Source organism: Electrophorus electricus, chromosome 7, assembly GCF_013358815.1.
Source record: "Electrophorus electricus isolate fEleEle1 chromosome 7, fEleEle1.pri, whole genome shotgun sequence".
Lineage (NCBI taxonomy): Eukaryota > Metazoa > Chordata > Actinopteri > Gymnotiformes > Gymnotidae > Electrophorus > Electrophorus electricus.
In genome coordinates this window covers 2,748,851-2,765,797 of record NC_049541.1, presented here as the reverse complement: position 1 = coordinate 2,765,797, position 16,947 = coordinate 2,748,851, and the positions used below count along the sequence as shown (strand labels likewise).

The window sequence follows — 16,947 nt, the reverse complement described above, 5'->3', positions numbered from 1 at the left end:
TGTCCACAGTACTACAACACATCTGTTCTGAGAAACTTTATTACTTCATACAGCGTCAGTTTGTTAGCAGCGACGAGGCGCTACACACAGAACTGCATGAGAGACTTGGAAACGCAAGACCACGTCCGCAAGGTTGAAAAACGTCTGCTGCATCCACTGCAGCTGGTGTTCAACAGCAGGCGTGGCCGGACTTGTGCAGGGTTCCTAAATGACCGTAAACGGTTACACCTGATAAAGCGAATGATGAAAAGACAGAGACAAAGGAAACGACCGTCACACAGTGCCAAACTGAAGCGGCTTTTGGAAAGCCAACGCACAAGATGTTGCAGTAGAACATACATTTTGGGTTTTCTTCCCCAAACCATTCACAAAATAAAGCAATGCAACTGAAGGCAATCTAAAACACAGGACAGCTAAGTAATAATTAAGCAAACAGAATAACAGACATGTCCCAAGCTTGAAAATTTGACTGAAAATGTTATTACCTTGGTAAGTGTAGTACTGGTAACAATTTTGGGTTAGTTGCCACATATTCATTACAAAAATGAAAAGATTATGGTGGTTTATATGCATTTAGAATTAGGAATAACACCACCATACACTGCTCTAGAAAAGAATAAAAACAACAGTAAGCTCTCTAACAATCATTTTCTATTTTTGTGCTTCATAATCTGTTGGTGTCAAACAGTTAAAGAATAACGAGGTCATCAATTCTAGCATTACTGATAACATATTAGTCAAATGGATCTATATATGAGAACAAACTAACTAGTGTTACCAATTCTACAATATCGATCAACCACTGTTTATGAACTGTGTATGAACATGGTGTAATGCTTATGAATTTATTCTGTCCCAGTGCAGCAAGAATATAACCAAATCCATTGCAAATTGAATACAAACGGTCCTTGATACATTATTGAAGTAAATATATAATATAGGTGCATCTTCTTTATATCGAGTTTGTTCAGTGTAAGAATGTAAAACTTCAGTATGGCGGTGCTCACTCATCTATGGCACACTTTTCTATACCCACCCACCTCCACCCCCTTCGACAGACAAAGCCAAAATGACACTTTGGATATGGACACCCCCCCCCCCCCCCAAATGTTCACAGAAAAAAAAAAAATAAATAAAAAATTACAGACCACTTTATTTTTCATGCCCTTCAAGCAATGCAAGCAATTGCTTGTTTCTGGCAAAGAACTCACCTAAACACATTCTCATTATCTGAAGATTGCAGAAAACAGTATTTACTTTTTTTTTTTTTTTTTTAAGACATCCAACCCACAACAGAGGGTGAGTGTGTTGCTTGAGCAAGGGCAACATCAAAGCATTTCTGATTGTGAAGCTTTTTTTTTTTTTTTTTTGTCTGAACTTCTGAATTCTTTATTCTCATATAGGATTACATTTTAAAAGCTCAAAATACTAGAAAGGAGAAACAGCATGCCTGCTTAACCGTTACCCTAGCCTGTCGACTTCATCTGACCTCTTTTCCTTTTCCATCCTTCCTCCTCGCTAATGTCTGGTCCCAGTGTCGAGGCAACATTCAGCTCTGATGCCCATGGGCGATTCTAGGCACTGATCTATAGATTTTCACCCTTAACGTCACACCGATGAGTAAAAACAGACCTGGAGCCACTCGAGTGCCTGGTCTAGAGAGGGGGGTTTTGACTCACAGCGTATGTTTTACTAGGCGAAGGTTTTAAAGTGTCCTTTCCAGGCTTCCCATTGGCTGGAGCTGTAGAAGCGGTGGCTACGGTGTCTGCTGGGGTTGCTATGGCGATGGGTGCATTGCGTTTGACTGGCTCTTCCCCTTTGGATCGTTCCTCTGGGCTGGGCTGTGTGGGAGGGGCCTGTTCTGATGTGGGAGGAGCTGTGAGGTCCTGCTGCAGCTTTTGGCTCTGAAGGAGGCGGAGCTGAACGCGGAGCTCCAAAATGGCTTCCTGCTCCTCGTGGATGGCCTGATTCAGATGGGTGTTCTTGTTCTGTAATGAGAAACCATAGACACTTTGGCCTTAACAGTTTTAGAGGCCATTTCTGCACCTTTTTAACTCTCAAAGGGGAAATATCTAAGCATGCATAATATAACCATCGTAAACTGAGTAGCTATGCTTCAAGGCGAGTATATAAATTGAACTGAATGATAATGATCATCAACTTTGAGATTTTTTTGCTGAATGAAAATGGTCTTTGCATTATAATGCTGATGAAATTAACTTCCTTTTCAAAAGACATCAATGTTGTACATTCTCAAAGTTTCCAAACCATCTCTTTAAAGAGTTAGCATGTTAGCCAACTCACCATATGCAAAAGAACTTTGAGGTTATATGAGGAATATTATAAAATAAGTAAAAGTTTTATGAAGACTACATTTAAAGAGAAACTGTAAGGAGAAATGGCTTTTATATATGTACAGAAGGAAGCGAAAAATTAAAACCTGAGAAACAGGTTTATGTTCAGTCCTGGACTACAGCAGCACCTACGCTCCGAAAACTAAACGTTACAAATGTGTCACTACAGCGCTGGTATGCTATTCAGAGCACTCTGCTTTAAAAAGACACATTCAAGAATCCACCACTTAAGATATCAAAAATAGAAATATCAGAAATAGTGGTTTGAGTCTCTTTAAGGAAACGTCATGAAGTAATTCCTATTCCAGGAAAAATTCCAGTTGTTCACTTCACATGTGAAATACGCCAAAAAAAACCCAAAACGTTTAGCCATCCAATGCAGAAGCAAATGGCGAAGATTTGAACTATTAGATGTAAAACAAAAATGTTTTAAAATAAGTGTCAAAATATATGGAAACACTGGAAAAAAGAGTGCGTAAATCAGCCAACCTCACGTGTGTAAACCTATTGGCTAGCTTTCTGATCGTCTCTGGCCTCCACTAGAAGCTTATATTAGGTAATGGGTGCTGAAGTTTTTATTGGTTGTTTAAAAAAAAAGAAAAAAGGCTGCTTTTTTTCCTTCACTGTTTATTTAAACTGTGCTGGAATCATTTTTTAACCCTGATGTGAAGACGTGTGCTGAAATGCGTCTGTTAGAATACATTTCTGAGTTCTCTAATCAACACATATTTTTGGTTTTATCCTCTACACAGCTTCTGCTTTTGACAGCAACTTTGTTGGACATGGAACTTACACCAGACCGATTACTTTACAGCTGTGAACTTTAACACCGTCATAAAACCTCACAGGTCTGGTGTTGGTTTGGCTACCATCGTTACTTCAGACACCATCTAATTAACACTCACCAACACAGCAGCCCTTTCTAGCTTTTAATAATCGTCACTGGTCTTCTCTCTCTTCCAACTCTGCCTGTGCGAAAGCCACTCCACACACAAGCCGTTATCCAGCCCCTCAACCCTTCCCCTCACCTCCAGCTCCTCATTCTGCTTCTGTAGGTCCTCCAGGATCATCTGCAACTCCTCCTCATCCTCACTCTCGCTCTCGCTGTCTGACGAGTACTCCTCCGTCTCGCTCCGGCCCTGCTGCCGGCTATGTGTGTGTGTGTGTGTGTGTGTGTGTGTGTGTGTGTGGAAAGGATATACTGGTTAGCTGTACAATGCTACACTCAAGTTTCCTTCTTGAGTTACACTCAAGAAGAGAGAATGGTGAAAGTTACCAAAACACCCTCTTAAATAGCAGATTTTATTCCTGGCGTAATATCACACTACTAGTAAACTGCCACCAATATCAGACACTAGAATGTAAATAACGATTTCAACTGTGCACAGTGCATCACAATCATAATCTTTACAGTGCAACGTGAAGTCATAAAGGCACTAATTCAACCCTCGTGGCATCTGCCATTCTTCATGTTGACCTCCGAACTCTGACCTCTGTATGTCAGCAATCTCTGCACGCAAGCGTTCGATCTCTTCCTTCTCCGTGGCGATCTGCCTGCGCAGGACTTGCTCCAGCGCGATCAGCTCTTCCTGTTCCGTCAAGATCTCGTTCTCCTGCAGGGGGCACCAGAGAGACGTTCTCACATCCTCCACTATTTCCACACGTTTAATAACATTTCATAACAAACTGAAATTAGAACATAAGATAGGATTAGGATACATTAAGTTTACCTTACCTGAATATAACTGACAAAGTAAAACTTCTGCAAACTTTTCCTGTCCTTACAAACAGGAAATGAAGCCTCTGAGCTTCGCTGAATCTAGCAAATTCTGCCTCACCTGCGTCAGGAGGATGTTAAGGACCTCCTCCTCGTTCTCAGACATCTCCTCTTTGGACACGTCCTCTTTAGACAGGCTGGCGATCTCCTGCGCTATCTTGCTCTCACACTCCTGTAGACCGCGGTGCCGAGGGGAAAGGCCGCAAGGTGAGACGTCCGTTATCAAAACAGGACAAACGGAAAACTAACTTCAAAGCATCCGGCTAAACTGGAAACAGGGGTGATGAATTAACTACCCTGCTGTGGGAAACAGAGGCCTAAGAGTGTTTACAGATGGATATGTGGCAAGAGAGGGCTTATGAACGTTAAGCGTGCTTCCTAGGGAAGGTCAGTAGAATGCTACAGGAGCAGGAGCTACAGAAAGCAGGTGGCTGGGTGTGCGTACCTGTCTCTTGGCCTCGCGGAGTTTGCGTTTCAGCGCGGTGAGGATTCTCTGCACCTCCCAAAGCCGCTCCTCCTTGGACAGATCCTTCACGCCAGCCTGCAGGTCCCTGTGCAGGCAATTCAGCAGGAACTCCTGTAGACACGCACACACACTTTAATCACAGGCATCACTGCACTAATTACACTTGCATTCTTTTATTTATTTATCTTTCTCTTTTGGCGTTCTAGGTGAAAGTCCTCACATTCTCAGCGGAAAGACACGTTTGCCCTAATCGTGTTTTTTTTTTTTTTCTGTCCTTGCCACTTTCCTGTTAAACCATTCAAATGACTTATAAACAAACAAGCTTTGTTTCCTTTTCCTGGTACGGCAGGCGCAGTGTTTTCACCATAACCACTGCACAGTGTTTTTTGTGTACTGTACCATGTCTGCCTTGCACGCACTGCCACAGGTAGCGACTGTATAAAAGTCCCTGTGGGCGAGCTGCTGGCAGTTGTGGTGCGCTAGGCTAGGGGCGCGGGGCACCTGACGCCGGATCTCCTCTTTGATGCTCTCCTGGGTCTCGGGCAGGGCCGGCATGGTGGCCATGTTGGACCAGCGCAGGGGCCTCACCACGGGCTTCAGAAGCACGTCGCCGAAGAGCTCGCGCACGTGCGTGAAGAAGACGTAGAGGACTCGATTCCCGATCTGCACCAATAACAGAGAGCGAGGGTTAGAGGCGCAGTGCAGGAAGTGGGCTCTGATGATATCGCGTACGCGGACGCCCACACGGGAGCTCCCCGAGAGTAAAGCGGTCGTGACGGATACTGAAATGCGCAGCAACACCAAAACACGCGGCAACAAAACCCACGCGAGCGCGGCGCACCTGCACAGTCGGGTTCAGCACGATGGAAATGTTCTGGATGTTCATCTTGGTGTCGGCCTCGCGGGCGATCACGTGGTCCATGTGCGTGATGAGCCAGGCGAGGAGAAGCCGGCTGCCGGTGGGGACCTCCGCCAGCAGCCGCTGGAACTCCTGCAGCTTCTCGGCCTCGCTTGGGCGCCCGCACGCCTCCTCGAAGCGCAGGGCCAGTTCCCGGCCCAGCAGGTTGTCGGGGAGCTCGCGCAGGTACTGCTTCAGCAGGCTGGCCACTGTGTGCGGGTCATACTCCTCCAGACATGGGCACTCCTCGCGGTCGTAGGCAGCCTTCAGCTCATCCACCTTCGACTTCATGCCTGCGGACGGAAAGCGGCAGGAAAGAGGTCTGGGGTGCCACGACTGCACTTGCACGTCCATGTGTCAGAAGGGTTTAGCCTCAGCTGTATTGCACTATACACTATATGGCCAAGAGTATGTGGACATCCCACCTAATTAGTTAGTTCAGGTGTTTCGGCCACACCCGCTGCTATCAGGTGTCAAATCAAATCAAACTGCATTTACCAGTTCAAATGGTGCATACTGAAGAACTCAATGACTAAAGGCGACTGTCATGGGAAGCCACCTTTGCTTAAGTGCTATTGATGTTGAAATGGAAGCATCTAGAAGTTCAGAACCTGCTCCCAGCAGCTCGGCCACGGAGCAACAGACCCCACTGCACATAGGGGGCAAATATCCCATCATCACTGCAGAGTTACAGACTGCCCCCAGAAGCAACGGCGGCACGAAGACCATGTCGGGAGCTTGACGACACGGAGTTGCATGGTCAAGGACCTGCATGCGAGTACTAGCTCTACGCGCAACGCTGAGCAATGGCTGGAGCAGAGGAAAGCACCCCACTGGATGCTGGAGTGGTGGAAATGTGTTTCAAGATGAATCACGCCTCACTATCTGGCCGCCTGATATACAAATCCGGGACGGGCACATCGCAGAGTGCCAACAATAAAGTTCGCAGCTGGTTTCCAGGGTTTTAGCCTGTGATATTAACATAAGGGCATGCAAAGACATTTTAGCCAGTTATACACTTCTAACTTTGTGGCCCCAGTTTGGGAAATGCCTTTCCTGTTCCTGTTGCACCCCCGTGCACAAAGCAAAGTCCATAAAGACATGGCGTGACAAGTCTGGTGTGGGGATAACTTGGGATGAATCGGAAATGAACTTAAACGTCGATCGTGAGCCAGGTCCTCACGTCCTAAATCAGTGCCTGTCCTCATAAATGCTCTTCTGACTGAATGAGCACAAAATCAACACAGACACACTTACAAACATTTGTTGAAATAGTCAGTATAGTGAGTCTTATGTAGCAGAGGAAGACGTGTTAGACAAGGGCCAAAAATAAATGCTACAACTGATCTCTGCGAGCTAGATTAGGTCGTAACCAATAGGAACAGAATTGGGTCATAATCAGTAGGAGCAAGATTAGACAGGGACGATTCAGAGCAGGACTGGGACATAACCAATGGGAATATGATTAGGTCACAAGTAATTGGAGCAGTATTAGGTTATGACCAACGGGAATGCCAAATAGGTTGTTACCAGTGGAGGCATAAGTAGACTGTAACCAATGGGACGAGCCTTAGGCAAAAGCTATAAGATCAAGTAGAGATCTACAGGTATTACAAAAGCCTTACAATGGAGAATAGAGGTTTATTTGTAATTCTTCCCCTGCTTCATATGTAAAATTACACATTTAACATGATTGTTTTTAACATCAAGTTTTGTCTAATTTTTTAAACTGGTTTCTACAGCTCCACCTACCAGAGACGCGGTAGATGCCCTCGCACTTCATGCCGTAGCTCTCGATGTAGTCCACGCACTCGCGGAAAATTGCTGGCAGCTTGATCCCGTCATAGAGCGCCGTTCTCCGGACAGCGTCGGCCAGCGCCGCCCCGAATATCGGCCTGATGGTGGCTGGCGCCTCCGTGGCAACAGGCTCCAGCTCGGCCGTGCTGGGCTTCTTCTTCTTCTTCTTCTCCTTCCACTGCTTGACGACATCAGCGGCAGTCAGGTCCTTGGACTTCTTGTCCTTGATCTTCTCCTCTTTGGGCACCTTCTCCTTCACCTTGAAGTCCTTCTCCTTCTTCTTGGAGAAGCTGGGTTTCTTGAAGACATGGATGCCCTTGGAGCGCTTCATCTTGGACGGGCTCTCCGCTTCATCTGCTGAGCTGTCCTCCTGGAAGGCAGCGTAGCCCTCAGCTAGAAGGAAGGAGGGAGAGAGCACGAGAGAGAGTGAGAAAATACACACAGACAGAATACGGCGAGGTAAACAGAGAGACAGAACGGGGGGTACCCAGAGAGACAGAGAAAAATATACAGACAGAATGCAGAGACACAGGGAGCGAGACAGAGAACGACAAAATGTAGAGAAAGACAAAAGAGAAAATAAGAAAAAAATGTACACAGAAAAAGTAACAGAGAGAGAGGTGGAGGGAGAGAAACAGAGAGAAGACGAAAGAAAGAATACAGACAGAGTACAGAATGGCAGAATACAGAGAGACAGACAGGTAGTGAGAAACTAGAGGAAGACAAGAGAGAAATTAAGAACAGATAGAAAAAGTGCTACAGAGAGAGAGAGAGAAACAGAAAGAAGACAGAAAAAAGAAAGAACAGAGCAAGGGAGGGAAAAAAAAGTGTGAACCACAGAACAAGAGAAACAAAAAAGGGATATGAACAGAAAAGACGAGAGAAAATCAGACAGTGATAAGAAGAGTTGGATCTCACATCCTCCTCTTTGGAGTCGATACCAAAAGAAAGCGTTCTACAAAACAGCACGAAACCACCTCATCCCACGCCCTCTCTCTTACAACCAATCAACCTCAAGGTTAGGCAAGATGGAGAATATAAAAAGAGAGAGAGAGAGAGCGAGCAAGAGAGAGAGAAAGCTGCTCAAAGGAGGTCATCGTACAATTTACAATTTAGCACTATTCCCAGTGCAGCTCCACTACCCTTCTGTTTATAGTTCTCCACCTTTGGAGCCATCACACCTACTTTGCAGGGTGTCCTCACGCTAACGGAGCTCGTGACTGTGATCGCGAGCGCCTGCTCCCCAGAGAGCCCCGGGCGCGATATGCGTAGCGACCCTGCCGCTCAGGAGCACCTACGGAGGACGCGGACGTGCCAGGCGTGTCCTCAAACCATCCATCACTTCCTGCTCGCCCTGTGACTGTTCGAGCTAAATAAAGCTGCAGGGTGGAAAATGGGCTGCTCGCGCAGGAGCAGCAGGGGTGTGGGGCAAAATGTGGGGCAGTTGGCCACTATGCAAATGGAGGAGCGGCGTCCTTATTTGGTTAAAGATGACGATATGTTAGGGGCTGGTTAACTGATTCAGCGCTGTAACGGACCGTGCGTTCCATTAGACAGCCCTGCTCTATCACCAATGTCACCCCATCACCTGTTTTCTCTTTATTGTTCTATCTGTTGTGTCTCGCTTTCACTGATTTGACCGTCACTGAAAAATTCGCAGGTAGCATCTAAAACTTGGCCTGGACTTTTCAACTCGCCTGCTGTTACTGGTGTGTGATATATTACTGCAAAGTTGATCTAACGGCAGTTGAGGCAAATCTGACTCATGCGTCAGCGGTTGCAAGATGTTTCGGATACAAACAAACAGCCGAACGGATAAATGTAAATACAACAGTGTGGCGTCCAGTTACGCTGGGAACGGAGCAGCGCACTGGCGTTGAAGCTGGGGTAGGAGGAAAGACCCAACGTGCACTGTGCACGAGGACGTTTCTTGCTTACTGCGTTTCTCTTTCTTCTTGAACTTGTTCTTCTTCCTGCCGTGCTCCTTGTCGTCGTCTGAGGCGGCGTCCGGGGGCTCGTGGTGGTGCCCGTCGTGGGGCGGCGAGGGCTCGCCCGTGCGATACAGGCCGGGGAACTTGGTGGGGCTGATCTCCTCGGAGCTGGGGGTGCGGGGCACGCCCCCTTGGTGCTCCACCCGCCGTTGCTCTGCGGGACTGCTACTGGGTGGCAAGAAGCACTCCGTCATCTTGCCACTGCGATAGCGCACGTCCTGTTGGCTCCTCACAGCAACGCTGGCCTGCGATTGGTTGCACTCAGAAGAAACATCACCTCTCCATAAAATCTAAGGGAATAAATGAATATGAAATATCACCAATCTTTATGACTGTTTAAATTTTTGTGTTGTTTAAAAGACCATATAAAGGGGAGTTGGAAGAGTACCAATTTTGAGGGAAAAAAAATTCTACTCCTAATCTGGCCAATTTACTATAATTAAACTTGGATCAAACCTTCCACAATGAATCTAAAACCAGTGTTCTTCGGGTTCAACCAATAGGCAAGACTTTTCTTTGCTTATACATACTCGATGAACACAAGATGAGAGGTGGCTCACTTTACACAAGCTTAGGCTGTGCGTTTACACGCGATACGGGCATCAACAAAACCTCCAGCATGCTTAACTATCTTAGTCTGCAGTTCTGTGTTGTTCGGTTTAACAAGCTTAGCTAGCTCAGGTTTCACAAGGTAGCCATAAAAAAGACAATTCAACACAATATGCTTTACCACAATTGTAATCGTTGCGCTACGACATGTTAGGAAAAAAAGACAAGCGTGATGTGTGAAGAGTCCTGCAAATATATGGCCAAATATGTCCCGTCTGAGATGGATTTTATCCAACTTGGATGTTGTATACAAGCGTACCTGGTTTGAATGAGGCTTTAATCGGTTAAAATATCCGTTAAAATAAAACAGTTTAAATTTCCAAAAAACACTCGGTGTTTCAGCATTATAGATCTTAGGGTTAAGGTTCCCCATTTTATAGATACAAGTTAGCCAGTTACTTACATAAACTGAAAAGGTCTTCATAACCTTTCTAACTACTTTTTGTCCCAAAACTATGATTGACAGCAATAATGAGTTTTAGAAACATAATTCCCACCTTTAGGAGAACACACTGTTGGTGGGATGTGCAAATACCATCTTACTACAAAAGTATTCACGGTACACGGCGAGACTAGCTGGGTTAGCTGTGTGCTCATCTACGCTCACAATAATACAACACCGGGCAGACAGAACGATACCACGCATAACCCCTTCGTTAATATAAGATTTATAGTTATGTAATATAAGTTAGGCCGAAACTGCAGCTGTCCAACACCTTACTCTCAAACACTCAGCGAGTCAGTCAGAGTCCATGTTGACAGGCGCATCCCAAGATAGCTGCACGGCTAACTGCTTTAGCTTGTTCTCTGCGATCTTGGCTCCTCGGGAGTCCACAAGCGCGCTATTGATTGTCGCTTTGACGTTTCGGTTCGGTTCGGACGGACCATGGGGATAAAACGAATGACCGAGCCGCAAAGACGAGAAAATATATCATTTAAAAATCGCCGGACCAACCTGCTAGGTCAATTTCACCACGGCGCTTCCTGCTGCTTATTTTCGTGCCCCTTTGGTAACCTGCGTCAACGTCGTCACGTTACGCGTTGCCTTCTGGGACATGTAGTCTGTGTAAAAAAAAAAAAAAAAAAAAAAAAAAAAAAAAAAAAAAAAAAAAAAAAAAAAAGATACCTATAGGTTATAACGAATGAGCACACTGCAGGCAATTTAAAAGAAAAGAAAGGCATTGAAATGTGGACATGAAACATCTGCCTAACTCGACGGGGGAAAAAAACGCGTATTACAGATAAAAGTTTAATGTCACGGTTTCTCTGAGTGATTTTTATGTCCGCCTGAAGATGGAAGCACTGTATCACAAGTGCACTCGTGCGTGGCCCCAGAGAATACAAGTCATGTGGAAGAAAAGCGCAAATGTCCCATCAGTATTTTGTTTTTTTTTTCTCCTTCAAACTTCATATTGCCGATTCAGCTATAGGAGAAACTAAACGAGACAATAAGTTTGTTGTTTTGAATGAAAATAGCCTGTTTTATTTGGAGAAAGTATAAATTTGAGTTCAGGATAAGTCAGTGACTAGAATCAGGTGGAATAAGTACATTTACAGCTTTACAACCTGGAGCAGCAAAAATAGGCCTTGCACCGTGAGATTATTAGGACCATAAATTTGTCAGAACTGTTATCAAACGAGTGTAAGACACACAGCTAGCTGCATTTTTGTTACACTGTGTCATCTTGCAGCTGGCCACCTGACCTGTTTGTGCAGTATACTGCCTCCTCCATGAGACTGCACTGAAAAAAACCAGGTCATGTTCCCCGACCTCATAGTGCAGAAACACACAAAGCCCAGGGTTTTAAAACAATACGCTATACTGAACGGAGAGTGAAACAGATTCATTTAAAAGCTCAATGTGCATATTTATTTACTTTAACTGACCATGCTATAACAGAATTCTCTTGGGGTTTAGGCAGAGATTTATTTTTATTTTTGTGGTCCAGTTGTCATACAGCAAAAGTCCTCTCTGTGTGCAAATTCCTAGTTTCAGATGTGCAGATGTATTAAATACAAAACAAATATTCGTACTCTTATGTTAATGGAGATGTTGAGATTGTTGTAAATGTATTGAGGGAGTGTGTTGGTATTACTGGGTATGATTAACTCTGCTGAGCTTTCCCCATTATATATGTAGCTTTTTCTGTTCATTTTGCTTTTGTCAAATAGGCAAGGACAGTATCACACTGAAAGCAGACAGTGACCCAATGATCTATCTTGCATTAAATAAATACTTATGTTTTGTAATCCAGAGAGGTGAGCATACACACACACACACACACACACACACACACACACACACACATGCACGAATGCACGCACGCACACACAAATCAATACGTGCGATTGTGTTGTGGTTCGTTCCTCTGCAAGCGGCTGAGGATACAGATAAATTGAACATGGCCTTGAAAAAAGTGCCACTGAACTCTGGTGCAGTTCAACCAGGAGAAGAGGAAGGTCCCTGCTCGGAGGACAAGAGCCTCCACAGCCAGCGTCTTCGTCTCCTGGTTTTAAAGTTCGCTCTTGCTCCCTAGCTTGGAGTTTGACGGACACGCTCTGCCGTGCTCAGCGCGACCAGACACCGCTTTTGCAAAGAATATTTCAGTTTACACGGTAGAGCTGAATGTTGGATAATGTTTCCAGCTGACTGCACATATTAGTTAATTACTAATGTATTATTACTAATGTATTAGTTAATTACTAATTACTTAATGTAAAACTAAAACAATTAAGTGATTCTAAGAAGGTCAGTTCAGGGGATGAGAGAGAGCCACATAAGATGAGATAACAGTGGGAGCAAATGAACGCTCATGCTTGCACTGAGGTAGATGAGGTAAATGTTCGCATCTCACCATCTCATAGGGGCTGCAGGCATGCAGGTGTGTTAAAGCAGTGGTAGCTCAGTGGTTAAGGTACTTGATTAATAATCAGAAGGTTGCTGGTTCAAGCCCCTGCTTTGTTACTACTGCTGGGTCCCTGTGCGAGGCTCAAGATGTGCTCAGTTATATTTGTAAGTCAATTTGGATAAAAATGTCAGCTAAATGCTATACACTAGCAACATCTCAGCAGGCTCTTATGCACAAATGCCAACTTTAAAAACTTCAACTGAACAATTGGTCAGACTTCTCTTTCTACATTTTACACACACAACATGAAAATAATACTGTAAAAAATGCACCAAGTATTTTCCATACACTCCATTATTGATTTATTTATCCATTTATTTAGTATAATTCTAATTATGTAATTCCAGGTCAAAATTATCTCATTCTTTATCCTTTCAGATACTCTGGGACAGATTATCAAATCAAGACAATGACAGTTGAACACCATGTGAGTGGAATGGTGGGATGGTGTGGAATGAGGTAATCTGGTAGTCACCATCCTCTGACCAGTAGCATGGGAATACCCAGGTCAATCAGAGGAACATAACCCGGTGTTTCAGACTCTGACATACAGCAGAAAGCATCTGAGCAGAGCAAGTGCGAAACACAGTGACCTCCTAAATCCAAGCAAGTGGCAACCTCACAAACGTAAGTAGCACATCTTGCCGTAGACTCCAGTAGACTCTCAAACACAACGCTGCTTTCTGACAAGGTACTCTGCTTCTCTTTTCTCATAACATTCAGCAATGTACGAACTCTTGAGCTTCTTAATTGGAGCTGATGGCATTATCTGATATCTGAGTGTTGATTGGCTGAAATGTGTGCTTTTCACTACATTGATCTCCTTTTCCTACCCTGGAGAGACATAGCTCCACAGTGCAGTGCCAAGAAATACAGGCATACGAGGGGTTCAGTCATTAACAGACAAGCTGTGTTAGGAGTGGTGAGGCAGCAAAACGTGTCACACTGTTGCTCTTACAGTTTTGCTTCCAAACCAACACAGAACAGGGCGATGGATGCAAGACGACTTTGAGCATTTGAGTCCGCTGAGATTAAGCGGATAGTCATCTCGCCAAGGCAGAATAACCTGCCATGCGCCGTCACGGGGGTTAGCAGGCGTTGTCTCCAGGTGTGTGATCACTGTTCTGTGTGGATCCAAAGGACATTCCTAAGAGAAAGCAAGAGATAATTTTTGTAAATGATACCATGGTTTATCGGTCAGGTGACTCTTTTTCATACTGTTTAGATGCGCAAATCCCTCAGTGAAATGAAAGCCACTTGCAACTAATTAAAAATAAATAAATCTGGAGCACAAATGTAATAGAATGCAGCACTGTGGAAATACAAGTGAGATGAACCTCATCAGACAGAACACAGTGTGATCGGTGTGAGTCGCAGTAAACGTAACAGGTCTGTCAGGTAAACACTAAATAAACACACTGGCTTCCAAATGCAAAAAAAAAACAATTTCTGCAGTTCCTACCCATTGTAACAAAGGGGAAATCAAGCAAGCAAACAAATAAACAAACAAACAAACTCATTTTGCCATTCCCCATAGAAACTGTGAAAGTCTTACCCTGTTTAACATTTAGGATTTGTTCACTCTTATAGCAAAATATATATAAAAATATAATTCTCCCAGTTTTGCGCCCCTAGTGCTCTGATTACCACGGGAACCGCTGTTGGCTTCACCCTCCACATCTTCTCCAGCTCTTCTCTCAGCCCTTGGTATTCAGCTTTTCCTGTTCCTTGTTCCTGATGTTGCCATCACTCGCAAATGCTGCATCTCTCACTACGGCCCTGTACTGCTGTTTGTCCATCACTACTATGTCCGCTTGGTTAGCCATTACCGTCTTACCAGTCTGGATCTGGAAGTCCCGCGTGATCTTAACACGGTCATTCCCCACCACTTTGGGAGGTGTTTCCCACTTTGACCTTGGAACTTCCAGAAACGTCCAGCACAGATGTTTCTGTACACTGTGCCAGCCACTCGGGTTATGGCGTTCCATGTGTGCCCTGCCTGCTGGCATCTTGCCTCCCGCTGTTACATGCTGGATTGTCTCAGGGGTGTCTTTGCACAGCCTGCATCTGGGGTCCAGGCTGCTGTGGTAGAGCCCAGCGTCTATTGATCTCATGTTCAGTGCTTGTTCTTATGCTGCTGTGATTAGTGTTATCTTTCAATCCAGCCTTATCTGATGTGAGAGGGTATTTGCAGCAGATGTGGGAACTATGGCGATATATTGACACCTTTAACACATTTTGGTGTAGAGAAATATGAAACTGTCTACATTCAAGATATTTTTTGGTACAGTATTATTTTTGTAGTGAAATGTGTATGACTTCTCCCCTATTTGGAAGGGATCTGTAACAGTTGTGTTTTGACAGATAACCAAACTTTGTTCTTCAGGTTCTACTCGTGTGCCAGAGTTGTGTGAGGAGTGTATTTTTATGACATTCTGTTATGCCAGCCACTCGTACATCACCACCTTTCCCAGTGAAATTCTACCCCAAGTTTTGCAGTTTCTTGATGGGAATCACTTAATTGGTTTAAAAAAAAAACCCACTCAGACGATTGCCTGTTTCAAATGTCTGTAGAAACAGAATGTTAAACAGCAACTGATACCACTGCTAGAGATAAAATATTCTGTCATGAAGTATATCTTTACTGCTCTAATACCTATCATAACATGGTATAACACCATGCCAGTGTCTTACATTTATGCAGTTCTGACACGGCTGTTTCACTGCTTTTGACTCCTATAATGAGATGGGAATTATGTCATTATTAGTAGTTTCTGTTTGGAAGACTATGCCGGTCTCAGGCACCCTGCATGTCTCAGTAATAGGCCCACAGGAGCTGCACGCTGTCAAAAAAAGAAGCAAATATCATCAGCTTATCCTGTGTAGAAGGATAAATACTGTTAGAGGACACTCTCCCATCCATCTCTGTTCCAGCCTCTCTCTCCCTCTCTCTCTCTCTCTCTCTCTCTCTCTCTCTCTCTCTCTCTCCCTCTTTCTCTCTCCCCCTCTCTCTCTCTCATTCTCTCTCTCTCTCCCCCTCTCTCTCTCATTCTCTCTCTCCCCCTCTCTCTCTCTCTCCCTCTCCCCCCTTCCCTCTCTCTCTCCCTCTCTCTCCCCCTCTCTCTCTCATTCTCTCTCTCTCTCTCTCTCTCTCCCTCTCTCTCTCCCCCCCCCCCTTTCTCTCTCTCTCAAAAATAGGATCTGGAAAACCACAGCTTGAACACTCTAATTTTATACTGTATCTTTTTTATTGTCTCCTGTTTTCAGTTAGTTGATGTGCTCTGTCTGACTGCACATCTTTGTTCGTATTTGGATTGGCTCTTTCATAAACTTGTTCACCTGCGTAAGCTTTCTCTGTCTGTCCCTTACAATGAGGAACAAATTAGTGAAGTTTTACTTCTGAACTTGTAGTTCCAAGACTTGTCGTTCCAACTCTCTCTCTCTCTCTCTCTCTCTCTCTCTCTCACACACACACACTCACACTCACACACACACACACACACACACAAACATACACACACACACACGCACTCGCACGCTCGCTCACTCGCACACACACACATACACACACACACACACACACACACACACACACACACACACAGATATTAGAGCTCTTAGATCTCCTCCTTGAGAATACTGATGAGAACTTTCATCTCAAGAGACCTCATGGTGTCCATGGCAACCCAGGCTGGCCAATCACAGATCTCAGCGTGAGCGCTGTGGCATATGACACATGTGACCCAGAATGGGGCTGGCTTGTTGTTTGTTTGTTTGTTTGTTTGTTTGTTTATGAGACGAAGTGCGAGTCGTACTATCCTGAATATTTAATTGTCATTTTTGTCTTTGCAGCTCCTTTCATTCAGACAAGTCCATTGTGATTTCGGCGTGTAAGCAGAAGCCAGGACTCAGCGGACAGCTCCTCCTAGTGTGCAGAGACAGGAGTGGGCCGAGCCTCAGCTTCTCTGGCCTCCTTCGCAAGAACTTTTACAGAAAACAGGCAAAACTTTCCTTGAAAAAACATCCCATTATCCCTTCTTGACCTAGGCATAGTGTGTGGATACATGCATTCACATGTGTGTGTGTGTGTGTGTATTTGTGTGTTCCCATATGCACATGTGTGTATCCATCGTGGGTGGACATGTG

At 44.7% G+C, this 16,947-nt stretch overlaps 1 protein-coding gene across 4 annotated transcripts; it reads right to left on the bottom strand.

Annotated features, from left to right (window-relative positions):
* Window positions 1–21: 21 nt before the first annotated feature.
* Window positions 22–10,927, bottom strand: ralbp1 (ralA binding protein 1). Of its 4 annotated transcripts, XM_027019702.2 has the most exons (11): window positions 10,848–10,927; window positions 9,231–9,573; window positions 7,248–7,685; window positions 5,439–5,788; window positions 5,099–5,260; window positions 4,577–4,708; window positions 4,193–4,303; window positions 3,846–3,967; window positions 3,383–3,503; window positions 1,680–1,988; window positions 22–228 (listed from the first exon to the last, which is right to left on the bottom strand). In XM_027019702.2, the coding sequence occupies exons 2-11, from the start codon at window positions 9,475–9,477 to the stop codon at window positions 223–225; spliced, it is 1,998 nt and encodes a 665-aa protein (XP_026875503.2). In that variant the 5' UTR covers window positions 9,478–9,573; window positions 10,848–10,927; the 3' UTR covers window positions 22–222. The 4 variants fall into 4 exon arrangements, with proteins under 4 accessions (XP_026875503.2, XP_026875501.2, XP_026875502.2 ...); XM_027019700.2 differs by lacking the exon at window positions 22–228 and having other exon boundaries at window positions 1,258–1,988; XM_027019701.2 differs by lacking the exons at window positions 22–228; window positions 10,848–10,927 and adding an exon at window positions 10,614–10,826 and having other exon boundaries at window positions 1,258–1,988.
* Window positions 10,928–16,947: the final 6,020 nt, after the last annotated feature.